The sequence below is a fragment of the Ammospiza caudacuta genome, chromosome 7, assembly GCF_027887145.1.
Source record: "Ammospiza caudacuta isolate bAmmCau1 chromosome 7, bAmmCau1.pri, whole genome shotgun sequence".
NCBI lineage: Eukaryota > Metazoa > Chordata > Aves > Passeriformes > Passerellidae > Ammospiza > Ammospiza caudacuta.
Window position 1 is genome coordinate 47,173,850 of NC_080599.1, and position 24,227 is coordinate 47,198,076.

The 24,227-nt window shown below is 46.6% G+C and overlaps 1 protein-coding gene across 1 annotated transcript; it reads left to right on the plus strand.

Moving 5' to 3' along the window:
- The first annotated feature begins 527 nt into the window (after window positions 1-527).
- LOC131559678 (cAMP-specific 3',5'-cyclic phosphodiesterase 4B-like) lies at window positions 528-23,893 on the plus strand. The gene is made up of 4 exons (XM_058808093.1): window positions 528-749; window positions 20,743-20,851; window positions 21,931-22,187; window positions 23,872-23,893. Exons 2-4 carry the CDS (start codon window positions 20,807-20,809, stop codon window positions 23,891-23,893), a joined length of 324 nt encoding a protein of 107 aa, XP_058664076.1. The 5' UTR covers window positions 528-749; window positions 20,743-20,806.
- Window positions 23,894-24,227: the final 334 nt, after the last annotated feature.

Genomic DNA, 24,227 nt, shown 5'->3' on the forward strand with positions numbered 1-24,227 from the left:
CAGGCAGCATTCCCTAGGGAGGCTGCTCCAACCACCACCAGCTGCTTCCTCTCTCCTGCTCTGCCCCTGTGGATGCAATGATATCGATAAATTTGTGTTTGATTCCTCAGAATCCCAGACTGGTTTGGGTTGGGAGGGACCTCAGCGCTCCCCTCAGCCCACCCCGCCATGGGCGAGCGATGCCACCACACACCAGCCCAGGCTGCTCCCAGCCCCATCCAGGCTGGAATTCGGCCGGGTTTGCTGCAGAGCCGCTGCCGGGGCTCGCCTTGGCCCAGACCCGGCCGGGGAGGACCCGGGGCCGGGGCTGCGGCGGGGGAGGGACGGACGGAGCGGGGCGGGACGGACGGAACCGGGAGGGGAGAGCGGAGCCGAGCGCTGAGGGAACGGGAAGGAAGGAGCAGAGCGGAGAGGAGCAGGCGGGGAAGGAGAGCGAAAGGAAGGGGCGGAAAGGCAAAGGAAGGGAAGGAAAGGCAAAGGAGGGGAAGGAGAGGGAAAGGAAAGGAAGGAGAGGAGCGGGGAGCGAAGGGAAGGCAGGCGAGGAGCCGAGCCGAGCCGAGCCGCCGGCGCTCCCCGCGGGGCCGGCCCCGCTCGCTCCGCAGCGCTGGGGAAGCGCGGCCGCCGCTCCGCCGCCAGCGCCGGGGCCATGGAGCGCTGAGGGCGGAAACCTGAGGGGAGCGTGAGGAGAACCGGAGGAGAACCGGAGGAGAACCTGCGGGCAGCCCCCGGAGCCGCCGCCGCCGCCGAAGGTAAGCGCTGCCCGCCCGTGGGGCCGCGGCCGCCGCCCGGGGCCGGGGCCGGGGCCGGGGCTGAGGCGGCCCCGGGCTGTGAGGGGACCCTGCCCGGCCCGGCCCGGCCCTGCCGTGAGGGGGTCCCGGCGGGTCCCGCTCCGTGCCCCATAGAGCCCAGGGACCGAGCCGCTTGTGGGGTGTTTGCCTGGCCCCAGTTAAGTTTTATGGTGGGGAATCACATGGCATTAAGAGGAAAAAAACCCCAAACAAACGAGGGTTGCGGTTTGCCAGAGAGCGGACGTACACTTTAATTGGTTTTTAAAATTACTTTATTTCTGCGCCCTCTGCACCTTCTAGGTATTCTATGTGTATGTTAATTTCCCTTCTATTTCTCCCTGTGTTCTTTCCGCCTCGAATTTCTGTCGGAGTGGCTCATTTGATGCTGGCCATGGTGTTCCCTGGAGCAAATTCCTAAATCCCCTTTGGGATTTGCGCCTTCCCAGCGCCGTGGGCTGGGGCTGCCCTGCCGGGCTCCCCTTCCCTCCCATCCCCATCCCAGAGCCTGAGCAGCGCTCTGCAGCCTGGATCCCCGGCGCTCCGGCTGGATGAGCCCTGCCGATGCTCCTCTGCCGGAGACATTTCCTCTGCATCATTTCCCTGCCATGTGCTTTGAGTCAGTTTGTTTTTCCTGAGCCTCCTTTTCCCAGTTCGGAGCCTGGTAGGAGTTGCGAGTTCAGAGAGGATCTGGGAGTTGTTCCCTCGGTGTGGCTCCACAAAGAGGAGCTTTTTGCCCTCCTCGGGTGGAGGTCGGTGAGTTATAAATCAGCTCTGCTGAGGAAAGAGGTGTTTGCTGTGATCTCTGGGGCTGGGATGGAGCCATGAGGGCACTGAGTTGTTTAGTGTGATGCTCAGTATCTGTTGCTACAGGAGACATCCCAAGAGATCCTCCACTGAAGAGAGAATTCCCGGTGGATCTCTCTTGTGTGAGACTCTTCCCAGCAGAATCCATGCACTGCCTTTTGTTTTTTTCCTCTGGACTCCTGGTGTCCATAAGAAGCTGCAGTGAATAAGCTGAATAATTGCATTTGCAGGTCATAAATCCAGTGGAACAGGGAACTTTTTTAGGCCACTGTGAGAGAGATGCTCATTTGTAGTGTCCCTCATTATCAGCTCCAGAGAGGGAGCTGATGGTTAAAAAGGTTCCGAACAAATCTGTGATCTATAAATCATCTGGAATAAAAGCTTGTTAGCACAACAAGTGCTTTTCCCAGCAGATTATTCACTGGAATTCTCTGTTTCTCTTGTCATCTCATCTATTTTAGTGTTTCCTTGTGCCTGCTCAGGTGCTCCAAGTACAGCTGTATCCTACTTTATTCTCACTTTTGGACATTTTAGATTCCAGGAAATAAGTTTTAGTGCAATGCTTTAATGTGAAGCTAGAGTAAAGGATGATATTGAGCCTTTTTGGCTGTTTTTTCCAAAAACATATTCAGGTTTTTTCTCCACCACTTCTGTATTTACTTCCCAGCTCTTCCCATGTCACATGGAAACCTCTCCTTATTCAGCATTCAAATCCTGATTTATCCATCTGGAAGCTTAACCCAGATTAGCTGAGTAATCGTCTCTGGGAACACAGGGCTCCTTTAAAGAGTCATTCCAACCAAATCCCTGGAATTTCCATATTTGAAATGGATAGCCACGGATAGAGCTGGAAAATCCTGCCTAAAATGGCAGCTTTTAATTGGAATGGTTTGTTTTATCCAAAATTCCTGTCCTTGGAGTGATCCACGTGGAGCTGTCCTGGAGAAATGGGGAAAGTTTTAAACATTTGGGAAAATAGTGACAAAACAGTGCTTGGGAACACCTTTATTCCTTTAAATTAAGTGCCTGTCTTTCCAATTTTCAGTCTTTATGTGCTTCCCTGAGCAAATAAAATTGGATAATTACAGCAGTGGGATAAATACAGCCTTGGCAGATGGAAAAGAAAGAAACCAAAAAAGAAAACATTGGGAAGGTGTAGGACAAATAATGAGGTGAAAAAACTCCCTTAAACTCGATGCCTGTTGCAAACAGGTGAGTGGATATTTATGTGAAATATTGCTTTGAAGGAAAAGATTTTAACCTGATGTTATTTATTACTCACTCTGTGGGGTTTTTTTCCCCCTTTTCCTTCACTTTAGAGAATGAAAAGAATTTATCAATTTCTCTTTGGGCTCCTTGCTGCTGCAGTGTTTTGGTTTCAGGCGATGCAGGGGATGCTTGAGCTGGGGTAGGTGAATTTCAGCTGAATTTCTCTAATTATGAAAACAGCTCTCAGCTTCAAGCTTGTTTGTACAAAAAATGAACAAATTGATACCATCCTGTTGTGCTAAAGCATGCAGGGGAAGCCTGGCTGTGCTTGTTACATCTCTGAGTGTTCCATTTGTCGGTGAGCCCTTCATGTCCCAAATAATTCAGGGATATATCCATTATTCAGGTTAAAATCTTAGAAAGAGATTGACAAATGGTACAGAGAAAGTAAATTAAGAACTTTTCTCTTGGTTATGCAGGAAAATTGAAAAATCCAAGCCTTTGAATTTAATTTTTAACTTAATTTTTCATTAGATGTCTAATTGGACCAAGGGTCCATTTGCCAGAGCGTTCTTGGAGCACAAACCATGGCAAAATAATTCCTGCCAATCTCAGAAGTCTCCAGGAGTCTGAGAAACTTTGCAAATGGAAAAAGACAATTTTAGAGAACAATAAAGAAAAGATAAAGTGGTTTATCCTTTGTATTTTAAAGCAGGCTGAGAGATAAGAGGGAACTTCCTGGGAGAGCAGATTATTCCCTGTCTGTCTCCAGTGGAATTCCTGCACTTTCTGCTGCAGCATCTGGCACTGCTGGCAGTGATGAGAAAATAGATTAGAGGATGAGGCTGGGTTAAATCCGTGCTTATTCAGGTGCTTAAAAAATGTCATTTTGTGCACCCTGACTTCTGCTTTTCCTCGTGTTTGGCCACTTAAGGATACACTTTGTTTATAGAGAACTCAGGGGAGGAAAATCCAGAAAATTCCCTTCTTTTTGGTCTTTGTTTCTCCCTTTTCTGTCTGACCATGTGTGGATTGTGGGATTCTTTCCTTTCCTCCATCCATTTTCTTTCCTGAATTTCTCTCCTCTCTGGAAGCAAAGAGGGTTGTGGATATTTTTACTGATGGGAATGAATTGGAACCAAGGCAGATCCAGGGCCTGGGAGAAATTAAGGACGATCTTGGTGGTGCTGAAAATACAGGCTGGGAATTGGGACAGTGTGGAGCAAAGATACTGCATAGAATGAGATATTTTATAGAGCAAAATTATAAAACTTCAGGCCTGAACGCTGAAAAATGCTGAATTATGGTCTTTGAACTGTGGGGACTGGAGCCAAGTGGGCAAAACCCCTTTGGATTGGAGGTGAGCTGGAGTTCAGACCCAGTTTTCCATTAAAACCTGCTGTGCCTCTGGGAACCCCATTGGGATTTTCCCCTCAGCTTTCCCTGTTGGTTACCCAAGGATTTCACAGCATTGCCATTGTCCTGTGGGCTGCAGGAGAAGCGAGGAGATGCCAGTATTTCAGTGGATAAAGGAGGTGTATTTCTGGTGACAGAAAAGCAGCAGAAACCCCAGGATCCTCCATGTCAGAGCAGTTGAGACACCGATGTCCCCTCGTTTTTCAGAGTGTCCTGGAAGGGAATTGATTTGTGGAAAAACCACTGGTAGGTTTTTCTGCCCCCCGTGGAAACCCTCCCCAGAGGCTCTGTGTTCTGTGGGAGAGCCGGGCTCTGCTCCCGTGGGTGCAGACTGGGGTGGCATTTCTGAGGAGTATTTGGAATATTCCTTTGCAGCCAGCTGTTGGAGAGTTAACTCAGCCTCGTTTGCTCTCTAATTAATTTGCTGGGGGATAATACCCCACGTCTGACCTGGTTTTGGCAGCAGATTTGGTGGGAGCAGCTGCTGATGCTGGCACAGGCTTTGCCTCCCGTGCAGGAGGTGTTGGGGACAGCTCAGGACCAGGGGACACAGAGAACACACAAAACTCTGCTCCAGGTGCTGCTCCCTTCCTCAGCCCAGCCCTCCTGGCCTGCAGGAAGCAGGACACGGAGTGTTGGCAATAAAGGGATTTTATTTTATTTTTCACTGTTCAGGGCAGACCTTGTGGAACAGCAGGCAGAGCTCGCTGTGCTGCACGCCAAGGTGTGGGAAGGGAGAAGAGGGGAAAGAGAGGTCAGCTAAAATAAACCCAAGGGAACAATCCAGCCTTGGAGACTCCAGAGAGGCAGGGAAGCACAGCAGACAGGGGACAGCGAATACACTGATGCCAGGGGGGTTTGTAAGCCAGAGAATTCCCCTGAGCTCTCCTGAATGCGCAGGGAATCTCTGCCTGCTGTGGGGACAGCAATCCCTGGGTGTTTTTGGCACAGGGAAGCTGAGTGGAGCTGCCAGAGGATTTGCTCCTCGCCATTCTTTTGGATGCTGTGCTTTTATGTCAGTGCTTCTGAACCTGGAAACAAGAAGTTGCCCCTTTGCTTGAGTAAATAAGCACCAGGTTTTCAGTTTTGTTTCTGCCTGGGCTCCTCTGTGAGCTCAGGTGCCTCTGGCACATCCAAGGAATTGTGTTTCTTCTGGGAGCTAAGGCAAATAAAGGCACAGCCTGGAGCTCAGAAGGAATCTGAGACTTGGAGTTTTCTCACTGATGTGCAGGAATTGGCTTTGGTGTCTCAAATCTGAAATGTAAAGAAAAAAAAAGGGAGAATTTTCCCCCAATGGAGGAGAACCTTCTCTAACCTTGTTGCTGCTAAACAAAGCTCAGCTTCTGAGTCACTCCCATGGATCTGGGTTGAATATTTGCTGTCTGCAGGATGGGCACTGAGGGATAAATCCCTCCTGAGCTTTGGGGAAGGATTAGGGCTGTGCTCAGATGGAAAAATAAATTCTTGCCATTGATTTTTGTCCCATTCACGCTTTTGTAATTCAGCAATTGCTCGAGGAAGGCACAGCCAGGATCCCACTGGAATAAACAGCACAGAAAACCTGGGATTGCCAGAGCTCCTGGGAAATGTGGGGGATAAATGTGGAGAGGAGCTCCTTGCAGCAGGGACACTTGCAAGGGTGCTTATAAATAGTGGGAGCAGGAACTTGGGGAGGAGAGGAGTCCAAAAGGAGGAATCCTCAGGAGTCCCTGTTTCTGAAAGCAGCAGCTCAAATGAGAACAGAAAATGATCCAGCAGCACAAGAGCTCTTGAGGAGAAAATCAGTGTGAGACATATGGAAACCTTCGGGGCCAGGCTGCTCTGTTTGATGGGATTCTGCTCCAGGAGCAGCACATCCTCGGGATGCCCAGCATGCTCAGGAATACTGATCAGGAACCTCCCAGGGCCTGTGGTGCCAGGGCTCAACCCACTCCTGCCTGGAGGGAAAAACATCCCGTTTAATGCTGGAAAAGTGCCCCTGGAACAGCCCAGGATTCTCCATGTTCCACCTGGGAATGGCTGCTGGGGGGCTGCTGTCTGACCATGTGTGGATTGTGGGATTCTTTCCTTTCCTCCATCCATTTTCTTTCCTGAATTTCTCTCCTCTCTGGAAGCAAAGAGGGTTGTGGATATTTTTACTGATGGGAATGAATTGGAACCAAGGCAGATCCAGGGCCTGGGAGAAATTAATGATGATCTTGGTGGTGCTGAAAATACAGGCTGGGAATTGGGACAGTGTGGAGCAAAGATATTGCATAGAATTAGATATTTTATGGAGCAAAATTATAAAACTTCAGGCCTGAACGCTGAAAAATGCTGAATTATGGTCTTTGAACTGTGGGGACTGGAGCCAAGTGGGCAAAACCCCTTTGGATTGGAGGTGAGCTGGAGTTCAGACCCAGTTTTCCATTAAAACCTGCTGTGCCTCTGGGATTCCCCATTGGGATTTTCCCCTCAGCTTTCCCTGTTGGTTCCCCAAGGAATATTGGAAATTTCCTGTTATCCTGTGGGCTGCAGGAGAAGTGAGCTTGGGCAGGAGCAGAGCAGGATGTGTGATGTTCTTTGGAGAGCTTGGGTTCCCAGCACTGCTCCTTCCAGGGGTGCTGCTCTTCCCTCAGGGAAAAGCTCTGTGTGGGTCTTTTGGGATGCCAGGAAGAGCAGGAAGTTTGTCCAGAAGGTCCTTGGAGAGAGGCTGCTCCAGGAAGGGCAGGAGGACAGCAGCTCTGGGGTTCCTGCATCCTGCTGACCCCAGGGATTCCATGGCATTCCATGGGATTCATGGACACAATTCCAAGAGAGGCTCCTCATGGCAAGAAATGTCCCCCTGGGTTTATCTGTGACTTGGGGACTAAAGCAGTGCGGGTTTTCACACTGGAAATAGAATCAAACCATCATTTCCATGATTTTTTAAAAGCAGAAAATATCTGGAGAGGGCTTCTTTCCCAGTTGGAATTCCAGGAGAGGTGTCTGTCTCCCCTGCCATAACTCTTACTGTTCATCCAGAAGAATTTTTGGGATGCCCTTTCCCTGTGGTTCCTCCCAGGCTGGGACAAGGGAATATTCCTCTGTTGGTTTTTGTGGCTTTTTCTTTGCCTTCTTTCTTTCTTCTGCATTCAGTTCTCAATTCTGCATTTCCTTTCTGGAATTCAACCCCAAATTCCAATTCCAAGCCCCTTTCCCTGCACTGTCCTGAGGAATCCATGAAATCTCTGCCTGTGCTTCCATTGTTTGAGGTGTTATTGGTGTGTGTCCAGTTCTGGGGGAGAACTGGCACTGTAGTTTTCCTATTTTCCTTATTCCTGCAGGAGCCACGGGAACATTGTGGGGTTTTTCCCATCTTGTGGGTCACTGATGAATCAATTCCATAAAAAAGGAAAGTTTTCCATGCCTTTTTCCCAGAAAAGCAAGAACAAGGCAGTGTTCAAATGAAGTCAGGCAGAAGAACTATAAAAATAAACATTTATTTCACCTCATTCTTCATTTCCTTCTGGAGCTGTATTCCCAGAAATCCAGTTAGTTTTAAAAGAGGGGAAAATAATCCAGTCACGGGCACTGAAAGGAAGTAGGAAAACACATTTTTGTCATCTTTCCTTGTTTTTTAATCACCCGCTCTCAGCATAAAAATATTTAGTGCAAGACTCCAGTCATGTGAAATAATTGTAATTAATTCCTTGAGTCAGGACTGTGTAGGAAAATTCAGGAAGAATTTCCTGAGCACAGGAGAAGGGATTTATTTAGACTTGTGGAAAACCAGAGAAGCTTTATGATTAAAAAATAATGATTTAGCTCTGAGCAGACTCTTCCTGACTTTTAAGAAGTTTCAGTGAGTTTTCCTGAATTTAATATTGGTTTTTTCCATGGCCTGAGGTGTTCCTGGTGTGGATTTTGCTGGAGAAATTGAGGCGGCATTTTGGGGGTTGTTTGTTCATAAAACAGGAGCAAGCAGGAGAATTCCTGTCATGGAATGGCAGCCAATCCCCCAAAATTCCCTTTTCCCTTCCCATAATTCACTGTATGATCAAGCTGGAATATTCTTGGCTATTCCTGGCTGTTCCTTTTCCCATTTTACTCATCAGAGTTGTTGAATTATTCCTTCTTTTGGTCCATCCTGGGTTGTCTCATGGATCCAACACCAGTTTGGTGCTGCCAGTACAGTGATTCCTACAATTTTAGTTGGATAAACCAGATTTTATTTAACTTTGCAGCAAACCAAAGCTATTTTGGTTTTTATTATTGATATTGTGCCCTTGGGAGCAAGCCTGGATTGATGCTGGGAACCCTGCAGCTGCTTTGGTTTGGATTTCAGATCCACACTTCCATAAATTTTTTTTGGAATTGTGGTTGCACTGGTGGGTTTTTAAAGGGTATCTGTAGGTGTGTAACAACTGCCCTTTAATCAGAGCGATGGAATTCATGGAAATTTGTCATTTGAGATGGAAAAAAATCGAAGGCAGCACAAAAATGTTCCCCTGTGTTTATCTGTGACTTGGTGACTAAAGCAGCGCGGGTTTTCACGCTGGAAATAGAATCAAACCATCATTTCCATGAGTTTTAAAAGCAGAAAATATCTGGAGAGGGCTTCTTTCCCTGCTGGAATTCTGTGGGCTGGGATGCTCTTCCCTTTTCCTGCAGAGGAGGGGAAGGAGTGTTCTCCTTCTGGCTGGGGGCTTAAAACGGTCCTGTGTTTTGGTGGCTCTGCAGATGAGTTCAGCTCTGCATTGCACGCCTGAACCTGGGGAATTCGGTGGGGAAAAGAGCAGGAATGCTTCATTCCTGAGCCCCTCGTGCTTCATTCATTCCTGAGCCCTTTGTGCTTCATTCCCGAGCCCCTCATGCTTCATTCCTGAGCCCCTCATGCTTCATTCATTCCTGAGCCCCTCGTGCTTCATTCCTGAGCCCCTCGTGCTTCATTCATTCCTGAGCCCTTTGTGCTTCATTCCCGAGCCCCTCATGCTTCATTCCTGAGCCCCTCGTGCTTCATTCCTGAGCCCCTCATGCTTCATTCATTCCTGAGCCCCTCGTGCTTCATTCCTGAGCCCCTCATGCTTCATTCATTCCTGAGCCCCTCATGCTTCATTCATTCCTGAGCCCCTCATGCTTCATTCATTCCTGAGCCCCTCGTGCTTCATTCCTGAGCCCTTTGTGCTTCATTCCTGAGCCCTTTGTGCTTCATTCCTGAGCCCTTCGTGCTTCATTCCTGAGCCCTTCGTGCTTCATTCATTCCTGAGCCCTTTGTGCTTCATTCCTGAGCCCCTCGTGCTTCATTCATTCCTGAGCCCCTCGTGCTTCATTCCCGAGCCCTTCGTGCTTCATTCATTCCTGAGCCCCTCATGCTTCATTCATTCCTGAGCCCCTCATGCTTCATTCATTCCTGAGCCCCTCATGCTTCATTCATTCCTGAGCCCCTCGTGCTTCATTCCTGAGCCCTTCATGCTTCATTTCCGAGCCCCTCATGCTTCATTCCTGAGCCCCTCATGCTTCATTCATTCCTGAGCCCTTCGTGCTTCATTGCTGAGCCCCTCCAGTTGCAGGGAGTGCTGCTCTCCAAGGCACCCAGTGCTTTCCATGCTTTTGGGGCTGGCATTTGAAGCGGGACTTTCTTCTTCCAGCGAGCAGGTGACACGTTGCTAAAAATAAACGGATCGAGTGATACTGGAATTTTCATTTGTAAATTCTCAGGGGATCTGCCAAAACTTCCATCGGAGACCTGCAGTCATTTGGGAGGAGGCACAGGCTGTTCCCAAGCCGAGGGAATTCAGGTGGGAGGGATGTGGTGAGGGGGAAGAAATTCCTTACTGAGGGTAAAGAGGAGCTTTTCCAGAGAATCTTTGCCTACCCCATCCCTGGAAATGTCCCAGGCCAGGTTGGAGCAGCCTGGGACAGTGGAAGGTGTCCCTGCCATGGCAGGGGTGGGATGGGATTTAAGGTCCTTCCCAAGCCAAACCAGTCTGGAATTCTGTGATTCTGTGGGAATGGAGTAGGAAATGCCCTCTTTCCCTACTCCCTGCTCCCCTTCCTGCTCCCCTTCCCTGCTCTCCAGGCTGAGGAAACTTTCCATTTTCTCCATCCCATCCCATCCCATCCCATGATGGAGGGAAAGGGAAGGAAAGGGAAAGGGAAAGGGAAAGGAAAGGGAAAGGGAAAGGGAAAGGGAAAGGGAAAGGGAAAGGGAAAGGGAAAGGGAAAGGGAAAGGGAAAGGGAAAGGGAAAGGGAAAGGGAAAGGGGAAGGGAAGGAAAAGGGAAATCTCTGTTCTCTTGGGTAGAGATGTCCCTTCAGCTCTCCAGCTCCAAAGCTGATCCAGAGGAGAATAAAAGGGGCTCATTGTGCTCACTCCAACACCTCAGGATTGGCCTGGAGTTTGTTGCCTTCTCCTGCCTTTTCCAGCAGCAGAGGTTTCCCGTTCAGCCCCCGAGGATGTGAGTTCAGCCCCGATAAATCAGATTGCAGCTGCTCCTGTGCTCTGCTCCCAGCTTTGCTTCCAGAGGGCTCATTCCCTCCGTGCTGGGCTGGATTATATTCCAAGCTGTTCCCTGCTCCACATTTGCTGCAGGAAAACAGCTGAGGGCCCAGATTTTGCAGTTTTATTTTGGGCATCTTGTTTGTTTTGAGGAAAGAACCCATTTCCTTCTATTCTGAGTTTTCAAAGGGAGGAATATCAGCGTTTCCTTATCTCAGTGGAAGCAGATTCATGAGGGGAGCACCTGAATGTGGGAGCGAGCTGGGAATGAAAAACCTTTGGAAGGGAGAAGGGAGAAGGGAGAGGGGAAGCTCTCCTGGAGTGCCTGATCCTGGAGCAGCAGATTAGGGCTGAGTGTAATTAATAACAAGAAGAAATCCATGAAGTTGTTATAGTAACTGGGAAGTGAGGTTGGAATTTATGATCCGAGTGACTCAGCTCTGGGGGAAGGGATCTGGGAGCCCACGGAGGGAGAGCTGGAGCTTCCCTTTCCCAGGGACTCTGGAATGGCCATGGACAAGGATCCTCCGCACCCTGAGCAGGAAAACCAGCTCAGCCCATCCCTCTTGTCCCTCTGCATGTTGTGTGATCCTGGAGAATTTGGGAAAACTCTCCTCAAGTAATCCGTGTAGCAATTAAATCCTAATGGTTTTCCCCCCAGGAATACAAGAATGCCCTTTAGCTTTCCAGCAATCTCGAAAAATGAGAGCTGTAAATCTCCTCTCCTGAAGCTGCTTTGGGAATTCAGGGAGCTGGGTGGGGATTTCTTAATCTGCATTTTTTTGTCCCAGGGAAATGCATCCTAAGACTAAAATGGGAAAACCTGTGGAGAAGTTGGGTCATTCCTGTGACTTGGAGAATTTTTGTGCTGTATTTTTATATTTGCAGCACTCGTTGCCCAAAGGGAAAGTATTTGGGTTTTGTTGGGATACTGTTTTTTCCAGGTAGCCTCAAGTTGGAAAAATCTCCTGGATTAGCTTGAAACGGTTCTTTTATACCCCAAGGCCTCAGCCTCCAAAATCCCAGAGTTCAGGGCTGGTTTGGGTTGGAAGGGAAATTTAAAATCCTCAAATTTCCACAGGGATCCAGGGGCAGCCACAGCTTCTCTGGGAATCCCATCCCTGCCCCTCCCCACCCTCCCAGCCAGGAATTCCTTCCCAATATCCCAGGGAATCCCATCCTCTGGCAGCTTTTTCCATTTTCAATTGCAGAATTGGGATTTTCCTGATGAGGCTGGATGGATCCAGGTTGGGATTCCTCTTGGATCACCCTGGCACCCTCCTACATCCCAATATTTTGGAATTTCCACTTCTTCAAATCCCTCTGCAACCTCAGCATGGAATAATTTGACCAGGAAAGGCAGATTTATTTATTTATTTTTTTTATGGTGTCACACAAGGACCCTGACACGGAGCTGATCCCTGGGAAATGAGAATTTCTTGGGGGAAGCGCTGGGATTTTGGGAGCAGGGGTTACTGAACAGGGTTAATTGCAGCCTTTGAAGTGATGGAATTGGATAAAAACTTCCCAAAATGTTCAGCAAGAGGATCACTCCTGGTAATTAAAGGAGTTTTTGATAACTGGGAGAGAAATTACCAGGAGAAGTTGGGAGAAAATGCTGGAATTGCCACTTTCACCTCACTTCAGAGCATCTCATTTGGGAGAAAATTGCAGAATGAGCTAAATCACTTTTTCATTAAAAACAAAAATGCTCATCATTCTGCCTGGCATTAGAAATAATGCAAATATTTGCCCAAGAAGCAAAATATCACATCCAGAAGGAAAGAAAACAACCACAGTCTAAGGAAACAGGAACATCTGCTTTGGCTCTGAGGAAAAAATCCTGGAGTAAGAGAGCTGAAATGTCCCTCTAAATCAGGCTTTTCCCCTTTCATCTCCTGTTATAGATTACTGCTGTCCAAGATGCCACTTCAAATATCTGAAATAAAATATGGAAGTGGCTGGTGGAAAACACGGGAGCATTTCCAGCATGCCAAATGCTTTTTCTGTAGCCTTAATTTCCTTTTTTTTATTGGATGGCCAGACAGAAATTTCAGTCTGGAAATTGCTAACATGGAAAAAACCCTGGGATAAATCAGATTCGGAGTTGACCACGGTGCTGTCGTGTCCTGTTTAATATTCCTAGTGCCAGGCTTGGCAGTTTTGGATGAATATTGAGTAAAACGCAATTTCTCTGCTCCAGAATCCTTTTCCTGGGAAGGAGAGGACACAGAGTACAGCAGCAGGAATTTCCTGTGGCACAAATCCTCATTTTCCCTTTTTATTTGGATTTTGTGCGTGCCTGTGGTCAGAAAAGCTGGATAATTGATTTGTGTTTGTTCTAATTGGCCATGGAAAGAGTTTTTCCTCAGGCCCTGGGGTTGGTTTTAGCTGCTGTTCCATGGCTGTGTTTGGGAATCTGGGGTGTGAGAAAAGCTGGATTATTTTGGGCAGAAAACCAGGATGCTCCATCCTGGAGAGCCCAGATCCTCACCTCCCATTTTCTGGGTGGGAACCCTGGAATGATTTGGGTTGGAAGAGACCTTAAAGCTCATTTTTCCAATTTACTCCAAGCCCCTTCCTTACAGGTCTCAGCTTTCCCTTGGTTCTCCAGGGTTCTCCTAAAAATAGTGGATTTAAAAGCATAAAAAATGGAGGTTTGGGGCGATTTTTGGCCCTGCAAAGATGGAATTTTGGTTGAAGGACTTTGAGGTTTCAGCCTGGAATTCTGTGATGGAATTCTAAAGTTCTTATGGTGTTCCCTCAAGGGGTTGAGCTTGGAAAGCCCATAAAAAGGGGATTTAAAAGCATAAAAAAGTGAATTTTAGGGCAATTTTTGGCTCTGATATGGAATTTTGGGGTTGAAGTGTTTGGAGATTCGGCCAGGAATTTCTTCATGGAATTCTGGTGTTCTTGTGGAATTCCCAAGGGACTTCAAGCTTGGAGAACCCTGAAAAAGTGCATTTAAAAGCTTAAAAATGAATTTGCTGCTGTAATTCTGGATTCCATCTTTCCCCACTATTCTTAGTGGTTTTTCCAACAGGAAAAAGGGGCAAGGTTTGGAATATTCTCTGTTTTCCAAGGCTTCTGGAGGATGAGGTGCTCTCTTTGTAGCCTTGGTTCTGTTTTGGTGTTCTTGGGGTCATTGCATGGCTTTGCCGCTTGGCTCTGAAATAAAATTCAAAAATAAAAAGGGGAAATTTCCTTCTTTTCCGGCAATTTGGCTTTGCCCAGAAAAACTCCTGGGGAAGGAGATCTGAGGATTTTAAAACCTTTTCTTTTGGAGAAAAGGTTCTGAAATTCAACGTGTGGGAGAGTCTAGGAAGGGAAGGAGTAAATGAGGGACAGGAGGTGAGGGCTGCGTTATTTCTGCAGAGTTTATGCCATTATAATCCCATGGATCCACAGCATTCCCATTTTCTGGGAGACCCAGCAGAGCTTAGGGATGACAATAAAAACACAAGGGGAACATCAGGTGTAATTTAGAAAAAATCAGCCTAAAAATCTATAGGGGGAAAATCTGCATGGCTGAATTTTCTGGGGTTTGGTGTATTTAAAATTTGATATAATAACAATAATAATGTTAAATAATATATATATATATTGATAAATAGTGATCAAAATTATAATAATTGTGATAATAATAAAATAAATTACAAAAGAAAATAAATTGTGATAATGATAAAAATTATAATGATGGTTATTATGATAATAGTAAGGATAATAATAATAATAACAATAGTTCTGGTCTCTGAGAGCTGCTCGGCTGCCCTGAGGAGTGGGAGGCTCTGCAAATCATTTGTTCAAGGAACAAGAAGGAGAGAAATTGCATCTTTTAATAGTCTGCCTCATTTTTCCCTTAATTACCTTGGAAGTCCTGATGTGGGGAACACTTGAACTGAATCCTTTGGAGCTGTCAGAGCTGATTGTTAATTTCGCTTCATTTTTGCACAATAGGACATAAGCTTTTTAGAAAGATAAGATTAAAAATCCCTGACATAATCAGGAAAGTAGAAATTTTTTTCTGCTCAAGCTGTGAGTATTTGTCTGGAAGTTTCCTATAAAAAATGGGCTAGTGAAAATTCAAGAAAAATAAATCTGTGAAAATTTGGGAAAATGTCACCAAAAAACTGGTTAAAATTTGAAAATTGTGTTTCATGGGAATTCCATAGAGCGTGTCAGGCCTAAGGACAGCAAAATGTGGATTTAGTTTTTTAATTGGAACTGAAAGAAATGAAGAGAAATGACAACCTGGTTGTCCCCTCTGCAGGAAATCCAGGAATTCCTGGAGTTTCTGGGACAGACTGGCTGAGGCATTCCTAACTTTAATGCTTGGACCGACTCCAGAGAAAGAGGAGTCCTTGCAATCTTGCTCATATCCTGGGAAGGAGCCTCCTAATTAAAGCTGAGGCACAGTTTTAATAATAATTAATTATTTCAAGATAATTTTTGGCCATGCCCAACTTGCTTGGAATTTTCTCAAGCCTCTACAAAGATCATCCTTCCTTTGCCATTTTTATAGCAAGGAAATTGGTTGGATTTATTCCTGGAGATAAATTTGTGACTTTATCCTGATGCCTGATGGCTTAAACCAACAAATTCGGGTTTTGAACTCAGCCTGGCAATTAGGACAAAGCTCAGGGCAGCCTTGGGAGAGGCCAGAGTGGGAAAATCCTTTCTCCAGAGCCTTGGGAGAGGCCAGAGTGGGGGAATTGCTTCTCCAGAGCCTTGGGAGAGAGCAAAGTGGAGGAATTGCTTCTCCAGAGCCTTGGGAGAGGCCAAAGTGGAGGAATTGCTTCTCCAGAGCCTTGGGAGAAAGCAAAGTGGAGGAATTGCTTCTCTAGAGCCTTGGGAGAGGCCAGAGTGGGAAAATCCTGTCTCCAGAGCCTTAGGAGAGGCCAAAGTGCAGGAATTGCTTTTCCAGAGCCTTGGGAGAGGCCAGAGTGGAGGAATTGCTTCTCCAGAGCCTTGGGAGAGGCCAAAGTGCAGGAATTGCTTCTCCAGAGCCTTGGGAGAGGCCAAAGTGCAGGAATTGCTTCTCCAGAGCCTTGGGAGAGGCCAAAGTGCAGGAATTGCTTCTCCAGAGCCTTGGGAGAGGCCAGAGTGGGAAAATCCCTTCTCCATCTGGATGGTGCTGGTGGTGTCAGGTCTCAAAGCAGTTGAAGATGAGAATGGCAGTGATAGGAGATGAAGGCTGTGGCAGCTCCAAGGGAAAATCCAGCCCATGGAATCCAGCAGGGAGCTGTTGGAAGGAATCCAGAGGCTGGGAATCCCAAACCTGCACGTGAAGATGTGTTTTAGGGATTTCTGTAAATAGTGGATTAGACACTGGATGAGCTGGCAGCTGTTCTTTAACCACTGGGTAGGAAAATCAGGCTCCATCCCATGCATCCATGGGATTGTATCCTCCATCTCCAGGATGGTGCCAGGGATGGAGCAGCTCTGCTGGGAGGAAAGGCTGGGACAGCTGGGAGTGTTCACCTGGAGAGGAGAGGCTTTGGGGTGAGCTCAGTGTGGCCTGGAGGAGCTGCAGGAGAGCTGGAGAGAGACTTTGGACAGGGATGGAGGGACAGGACACAGGGAATGGCTGCCAGAGGGCAGGGACAGGTGGGATATTGGGAAGGAATTCCTGGCTGGGAGGGTGGGGAGAGGCTGGGATGGAATTCCCAGATTCGCTGTGGCTGCCCCTGGATCCCTGGCAGTGCCCAAGGCCAGGCTGGACACTGGGGTTTTGAAGCCATCTGGGAGAGAGGAAGGTGTCCCATGGCAGCAGTTAGAATGAGGTTTAAAGTTCCTCCCAACCCAAACCATTCCATGATTCCGTGAAATCCCTCTTTACCACTCCATGATTCCATGAAATCCCTCTTTTCTGAATCACTTTTCCCAAGTTCCAGCCATTAGTGCTAATAGATGCCCTTGCTTATGTTTTACAGAGCTCTGTGAAATCTTCCCAGCTTTTGCTGGAAATGAGAACAGCTTGGGTTTGCTGAGGAGGAGGGAATTTCTCAGAGCTGCCGCAGAGCACTTGAGCTGTTGCTGCTCACAAGAAACGGGAAAAGGTCACAGAAAAGAACAACATTTTCCTCAGCAAATAAGTAATAAAAAGGGGAAATTCTTAGGGATGTGTCCAAGGAGGGCTGGAGCAGCTGAAGGAGCTGGGAAGGGGCTGGAGCCCCAGGGGAGACTCAGGGAGCTGGGCAGGGGCTGCAGAATCCCTGAGGAGCTGGGCAGGGGCTGCAGAATCCCTGAGGGAGCTGGGCAGGGGCTGCAGAATCCCTGAGGAGCTGGGCAGGGGCTGCAGAATCCCTGAGGAGCCGGGCAGGGGCTGCAGAATCCCTGAGGAGCTGGGCAGGGGCTCAGCCTGGAGCAAAGGAGGCTCAGGGGCCCTTGTGGCTCTGCACAGCTCCTGACAGGAGGGGTTTGGGATCTGCTCCCAGGGATTAGGGACAGGAGGAGAGGGAACTGTCCCACAGGAGGTTCATGTTGGATATTTTTCCTGGAAGGGTGTGAGGCATTGGAATAGTTGCCCAGGGAGGTGTTGGAGTGACTCCATCTGGAAGGGTTCCAGCCTTTCCCTCCTTTCTCATTGCCCAGAGCAGCTGTGGCTGCCCCTGGATCCCTGCAGTGTCCCAGGCCAGGTTGGAGCAGCGTGGGACAGTGGGAGATGTCCCTGCCCACGATGGGGTGGAATGGGATGAATTTAAATTTCCCTTCCAACCCACAGCACTCCATGATTTTATGTGAAGCAGGAGCCCATCTGTTCCTCCTGGGAGAGCCAGACCTGAGATTGTCACTTTTTTTTTGGTGGCTGTCACCCTGTCTGAGTTGGTGCCTCTCCCTGTGAAGTGCTCATGGATTTGAAGGAGAATCCAGTTTGAGTCCCAGCTCACAAATGATGTAATTCCCTGTGGGATCAGATGATCTCCTTCATCCCTTTCCTTAGAAAAGCTTCTGCAGTAATTCACAATTCAGGTGCCTGGGGTTTATCTCTGAGCATTTTCAGGATCCCCATTTTGTTGGGAGGGAAAATCCTGCTCTGGTGCTGTGGTGGAAGTGAGGCAGAAGCAGATGGGACAGTGGGATGTGCTTTTGCTGGGATTTCACTGGGATTTGCTTTGGGTTTCACTCTGTGTTTGTGTCCTGCCTCCATGAAGAGTGGGAGGAGCTGGATAAACAGCTCTGCTTCCCAAAACTGCCGTTCATGGAGTGGGAAAATGGGATTGGGAGCCAGCCTTGGCTGTGTCTGTGGGACAGGGGGATCCTTTAGGGCCGAGGGGATCCCTCTGCTCCTCACATCCCCCTGGAGCTCTAACCCTGCCCATGGAGAAGCCCCAACGAGTGGGACGTGGGTCTCATATTCCAAACCCTCCCAAAGTTGCACATGAGGATGTGTTTTAGGAATTGCTGTAAATGGATTTCACACTGCATGAGCTGGAAAGTGTGTAGGAAAATCAGGAAAAGCATCCATGGGATTTTATCCTCATTGTCAGCTGCTTCTTGGGAACGCTTTAATTCATCCCCTGGCTGGATCCCTCTGGAATTGCTGGAGTGTTTTCCCAGTTTTGAAACACATGGAACATAAAAATCTTCAGGTGGAAGCTTGGTGTAAAAAGAAAATTCATATTCCACATGGGATATGTTCCAGGAAAATGGATCAGACCCAGCTGATTCTTCACAATTTATTAACAAATGCAAAGCTTTGCTGCTGGTCAGCATTCCCTGAGCCCAGACCCAACTAATGTTCTAGGATACAGAGCTTTTTTGGAGGATTTGGGTACTGGAATTGTAATAAAAGTCTGCATCAATGAGGAAATGTTCATGAGGAAAGAATTCCCAGGAAGCCTCTTTGGAGTGTTTTGCTCTGGTTTATTCTCCCCTTAAATGTTCATCCCAGGTGTCAGATTTTTCTGGGAAGGCACAGGAAAGAATGAGTCAGATTTTAATGGGAATTTAGTCATGACTAAAGGAAGTGTTGGGTTTTCTTCAGGCCTCAGAACTGCAATCCCCACAGAGCAAAAGCTAGGTTTTGTCATTATCCATATTCTGCTTAAATTAACTTTGACAAATCAATAAATATTTATAAAGCTGTGGTGTGAGAGGGGTCAGATTTTCACAGAATGATCTTCCAGTCAGTCTGGTCCTTTCCTCCACTTCCTGCTGTCCAGCCTGGTCCTGGAATTCAGCAAAATTTGAGAAATATCCTTAAACTCTCATTGCTTTGGATTTTTTTCCCCAAAGAATGTGTGGATTGAGGTTTAGTGGAGAATATGGAGGTGGTGCTGGTTGGAATTGATGACCTTAAAGGTCTTTTCTGGCCTTGATGATTCCTTGATTCTCAGGGGTTGCTCTGGATATTTATTTATGTGGGTGTTTCTTCATTTTGTGTTTCCTTGTGAAATTCCACATTTTCAGGAAGCAGCTCCAGTTTATGCTGGGATCCCAGTCCCTGCAGATCAGGGCAGTGACAAACACCCCAAACTGGGCTTTATTAAGCCCAAATTGGACTTTATTAAACACAAATCTGCTTCATTCTGCTGCTTCCTTTTGGTTTTTCCATGAATTTTGTCCACATACAAAGGGAATTTGTATTTTTTCTGGCAGTGAGCATTCATTCCATGTTATCCCTATCTGGGCGTGTTGTGGCCATATTTACCGTGGATATCTGGGGATTTATCATTTAATCCTTTTAATAACAGGGCTTTAAAATTCTCTTCATTGTTAGAGATTGATAAAATCGTTGCACTTAACCTGGAATTGGGTTCTGCTGCTTGAGAGCAACATTTCTGCTGCTCAAAGGGCAAAGGAGGGAATTTTTCACAGTGGATAAAAGGGACATTTGGAATAATTTGGAATAGCAGGTCATGCCCTAACCTTAATCTTAACCCTAACCTTAATCCTAAACCCATCCTGAGGCTGTGCAGATCCTGTCCTAACTGTAACCCTAAATGCACCCTGGAGGGTGTGCAGGTCCTGCACTAACCATGACCCCAAACCCTAAACCCACCCTGGGGGCTGTGCAGGTCCTACCTTAATCCCAATAGAGAATGGGAACTGGAGTTGAATTCTTAGGGAATTCTGATGAGGATTAGAGTAATAATGAAATAAAAAATGCATCACCACAGCAGGTGCTGAGCTGCTGGAACATTGAGATATTTACACATAAAAAATGTGGGATCCAGAGCAAATATTCCATAAATCCCAGCAGCATTCATGCTCCCTGTCCACCCCACACTGCCCAAAGACCACCAGAGCAAAAAAAACTGGATAAAACAACTCCCAACTTTTCCAGGGGTTGAGCTGTTCCGTTTTTAATTTGCCCAGCAGGGTTTTCAGCAGATTGGAGATGGTTTTCCATGAAAATCAGCAAGGGCTGAGGAGATGCAGCCTCGTGCTCAGGAAAAGGGCCCCTGGAGCCATGCAAAATTTGGGATAAGATTGGGAAACAGCTGCAGGAGGGCAGTGCTGATGGGGAGAGGTGGCACCTGGGGACACAGTGGGGCTGCTTCAGGGATGTGCTTGGTGAGCCTAAAAATCTTCTCCAGCCTTAAAAATTCCAGAATTTTATCCAAATGGGCAGTCAGGAATAAACCAGCGGGGAATTTAGTGGCTTATTTGTTATCAAACCCAGTTTAGTATTCAAAAATATGTAAACATTTATATACAAATATATATATTGTGATTGTCATATAGTTAATTAGTATAATTAATAGAAATTTATTATATAATTAAATAATTAATGTATAATCGTGTATTGATATAAATATATGTTATATAATATATAATTAATAAATATATATACCATTTATATATAATTGTATGGAATTTATAGACATAATTTTATAATATATATTACATATTTATATACATAATTAGATATATTATATATAATTACATCTAAATAACTCATACATATTCATAGATATTAATTTGAAAATATATAAGCAACATATAATTATATGTAATTACTATATGTATATAATTATATACATATATTTAAATTTAATTATATAGATATATAATTCCCATGTGTTTATAAATAAAATAATATAACCATTTTTTCTTTCAGGTTGCCCCTCTGAAGAAATTCTGTTTACCTGAAGTTTTTTATCCTGGGCTGCACTTGAAACTTGATGATGAAGAAAAGCAGAAGTGTCATGACAGTGACTGCAGATGAGGTGAGCTCCTGCTGAAGGTTTATTTTTCCTTATTCTTCTTTCCTTTTCCTTACATTCTGAAAATGAACTAAAAAGTTGATTTTGTCTTCTTTGGTAAATGTAAACTGGTTTGGCTTTGATTGCTGATGGGTAATCTTGGAGGATTTTTAGATAGGAAGAAGAAAATAAAAGCAGCACATTAAAAAATGAACAAATCAAGCCCTGGAAAGGTTTGGAGTTGTTTTATCCAGGTGTTTTTGCTCTGATGGTCTTTGGGCAGACACAGTGTGGTGTGGGCAGGGAGCAGGGAATGCTGCTGGGATTTATGGAATATTTGCTCTAGATCCCACATTTTTATGTGCAAATATCTTGTGGAAGAAATTCTTTGTTTGTAGAATTGTAGAGTTGTGGGGTAGTTCTGGCTGGAGAATCAAGTGTGGTTTATCCTAGTAGAGGAAATAATTTGCACAATTCAGTTCTGGACTTGTGGAGTTCTCATGTCCTGGGTTAGTTCTGGCTGGAGAATTGAATGTGTTTTATCCCTGTGGAGGAAATCCTTTGTACAATTCAGTTCTGGAGTTGTGGGATAGTTCTGGCTGGAGAATTGAGTGTGGTTTACCCTCATGGAGAAAATAATTTGTAGAATTTAGTTCTGGACCTGTAGAGTTCCCTTCCTCCTGAGATAGTTCTGGCTGAGGAATCGAGTTTTATCCTTGTGGAGGAAATCCTTTGTAGAATTCAGTTCTGGAGTTGTGGGGTAGTTCTGGCTGGAGAGTTGAGTGTGGTTTATCCTCACGGAGGAAATAATTTGTTTGCAGAATTCAGTTCTGGAGTTGTTGTGGAGTTCTCCTGGGATAGTTCTGGCTGGAGAATTGAATGTGTTTTACCCTCGTGGAGGAAATCCTTTGTAGAATTCAGTTCTGGAGTTGTGGGATACTTCTGCTTGCAGAATTGAGTGTCGTTTATCCTCGTGGAGGAAATAATTGGTTTGGAGAATTCAGTTCTGGAGTGGTGGGCTGGAGAATGGAATGTGTTCCACCCTCGTGGAGGAAATGCCGTGTTTCCAGAGCGGAGGGGTTTCAGAGGCCTCTCTGTTGCAGGGCTCCCTGGATTACCTGGAGTGTGGGCTCAGCAAATCCTACAGCACGTCCAGCCACGCCCTGGGCATTGACCTGTGGCGGGGCCGCCGCTGCTGCTCGGGGAACCTGCAGCTGCCCCCGCTGGCCCAGCGGCAGACGGAGCGGGCCAGGACCCCCGACAGGGACACCAGGACCCCCGACAGGGACATCGTGTGCAGGCCCACCACCCTGCCCCTGCTGCCGCCCCCCAGCATCGCCATCACCACCTACCACGACTGGTGAGTCTCGTTTCCTTCCGCTTTTAGTGATTAATTGATCCGTTTGTTTGTTTTCTGGTTCCAAATTGGCTTTTTCCCTTCTTTTTTGTTATAAACACGCATCTGATTATCTCATATATATTAGCCTGATTAATCGACCTCTATCGGTTGTTTTATCACGGTTATAAGTTTATAAAACAAATTATTTTTAATTTTTTTTTAAATTCTACTTGGTTAAAAACCTCTCTCAAAAGTTCTGATTCTGATCTCAACTGGAGGATTTGTGTTCCTAACTTGGCACCCACACAAGTTCAGGATGGTGCTAAACTCTGCCACAAAGGGTTGAGGAAAAGGCTCTGACTCTCTGTATGTTTCTCATCCCCTGTGTGAGGAAAAAGGCTTGGAAAAATCCCATTGGGATCTAAAGTTAAGCTGCAGATAAATCCCCTAGAAAGCATCAGAGAGCTGATTACAAGGGGGTTGCTCTGAGGTGAATTCCAAAATTGGAACTGGGGTGAAGTGCCAAAACAAGGGAATCAATCCAGAGAGAGGAGAGTTCTCCTGTGCTGGAATTGGATTTTACAGCAGAATAAGGATGTGTGTCCTGCTTGTCATAGGAACATTGAGGTGATATCAGTGTGACCTTAAATTCTGTGCTCTCAACTTTGGGTTTAGAGTCAGTTTTAGGTTCTAGTTTATAAATGCTCCACTCTCAGCTCCATTTGCTGGTTCATGTTCCTAAGCTGGGGTCTGGGTTTCTGTTAAGCTCAGCACTCTCTGTGTTTGTACAACTGGAGAGGATCCCATAAGCTCGAGGTAAGTCCCAAGAAAGCAGCAGAGAGCTGATTACAAGGGGCTGCTCCGAGGTGAGATCCAGAACTGGAACTGGGGTGAAGTGCCAAAACAAGGGAGTCAATCCAGAGGGAGAGGAGGAAGGCAAAGCCTTGGGTGTTCTGTGCTGGAACTGGATTTTATGGCAAAATAAGGATGTATCTTGTGCTTTTCATGGGAATATTGAGGTTATATTAATTGCAGCTGACATTCTGTGCTCACACTTGGGTTTAGGATTGGTTTTAGATTCCAGACTTTCCTCTCTTGGCTCCGTTTGCTGGTTCATGCTCCCGTCATTATTCCAAGTTGGAGTCTGGGTTTCTATCAAGCTCAGCACTTTCCATTTGAACAGCTCTAGAGGACGTCCCAAATCCATTTTTTAAAGTCCTTTGGAAAGAGTTTTCCTGCTGAAAATAGGATTTCTAAACTGCCCTGGAATAGCTGAGATAGAGGAATTGCAGGAGCTTTTGTCCAGGTTTTGTGATTAATTGCTGGGATAAATGCAACCAAACAAGTTCCCTGATTTCAGATGGGTTGGGAATTTTGGCAATAAAAGGGTTGGCTCACCTTTGTGGGCATTGTGGGAATGTTCCCTTTTGTGGGGCAGGAATTTGCATTCCCGACAGCGGGAGCCTTTCCATAGGGTGGGCTGGGAAGGATGGACTCGCTCTGAGCTTGGAATGTGCCTCTGTCCATGGTTTGGGAGGAATTGCCAGGGATTTGTCATGGATTTATCGCTTGGAACACAAGAGGGCATCGCTGCTCCTCTCTGCCGGCCCAGCAGGATCCGCGCGTGTGGATTTTCCTGGAGCCCTGACAGCCCTGCTCGGGTTGTTGCTGTTCTGTAGTGCTGAAAATTCCCGGTTTTCCACAGGAACTGGGAGCTGCTGGTGTGACTGGGATGCTGCGCTGTCCCAGCTCCTCTTCCTGCGTCCTCCTCACCTCCCTGATCGCTTACATTGGCTGATCCTACAAAAACTGTGTTCAGAATTCCCATTTTTTATTGACATCCTAATCCTCACCTCCCTGATCGCTTACATTGGCTGATCCTACAAAAACTGTGTTCAGAATTCCCATTTTTTATTGACATCCTAATCCTCACCTCCCTATCCACTTACATTGGCTGATCCTGTAAAAACTGGGCTGAACATTCCCATTTTTTATTGGACTTTTAGGCATTGAGGGGTTCTGGACCAGGTTAGCACTGAGCTCTGCCCCATTCCAGGCAGT

Coding starts and splice junctions, on each gene's coding strand:
- LOC131559678 (XM_058808093.1), top strand. CDS start 20,807: ATGATGAAGAAAAGCAGAAGTGTCATGACAGTGACTGCAGATGAG. Junction 20,852..21,930: donor TGACAGTGACTGCAGATGAG/GTGAGCTCCTGC, acceptor TCTCTGTTGCAG/GGCTCCCTGGATTACCTGGA. Junction 22,188..23,871: donor ATCACCACCTACCACGACTG/GTGAGTCTCGTT, acceptor GGTTTTCCACAG/GAACTGGGAGCTGCTGGTGT.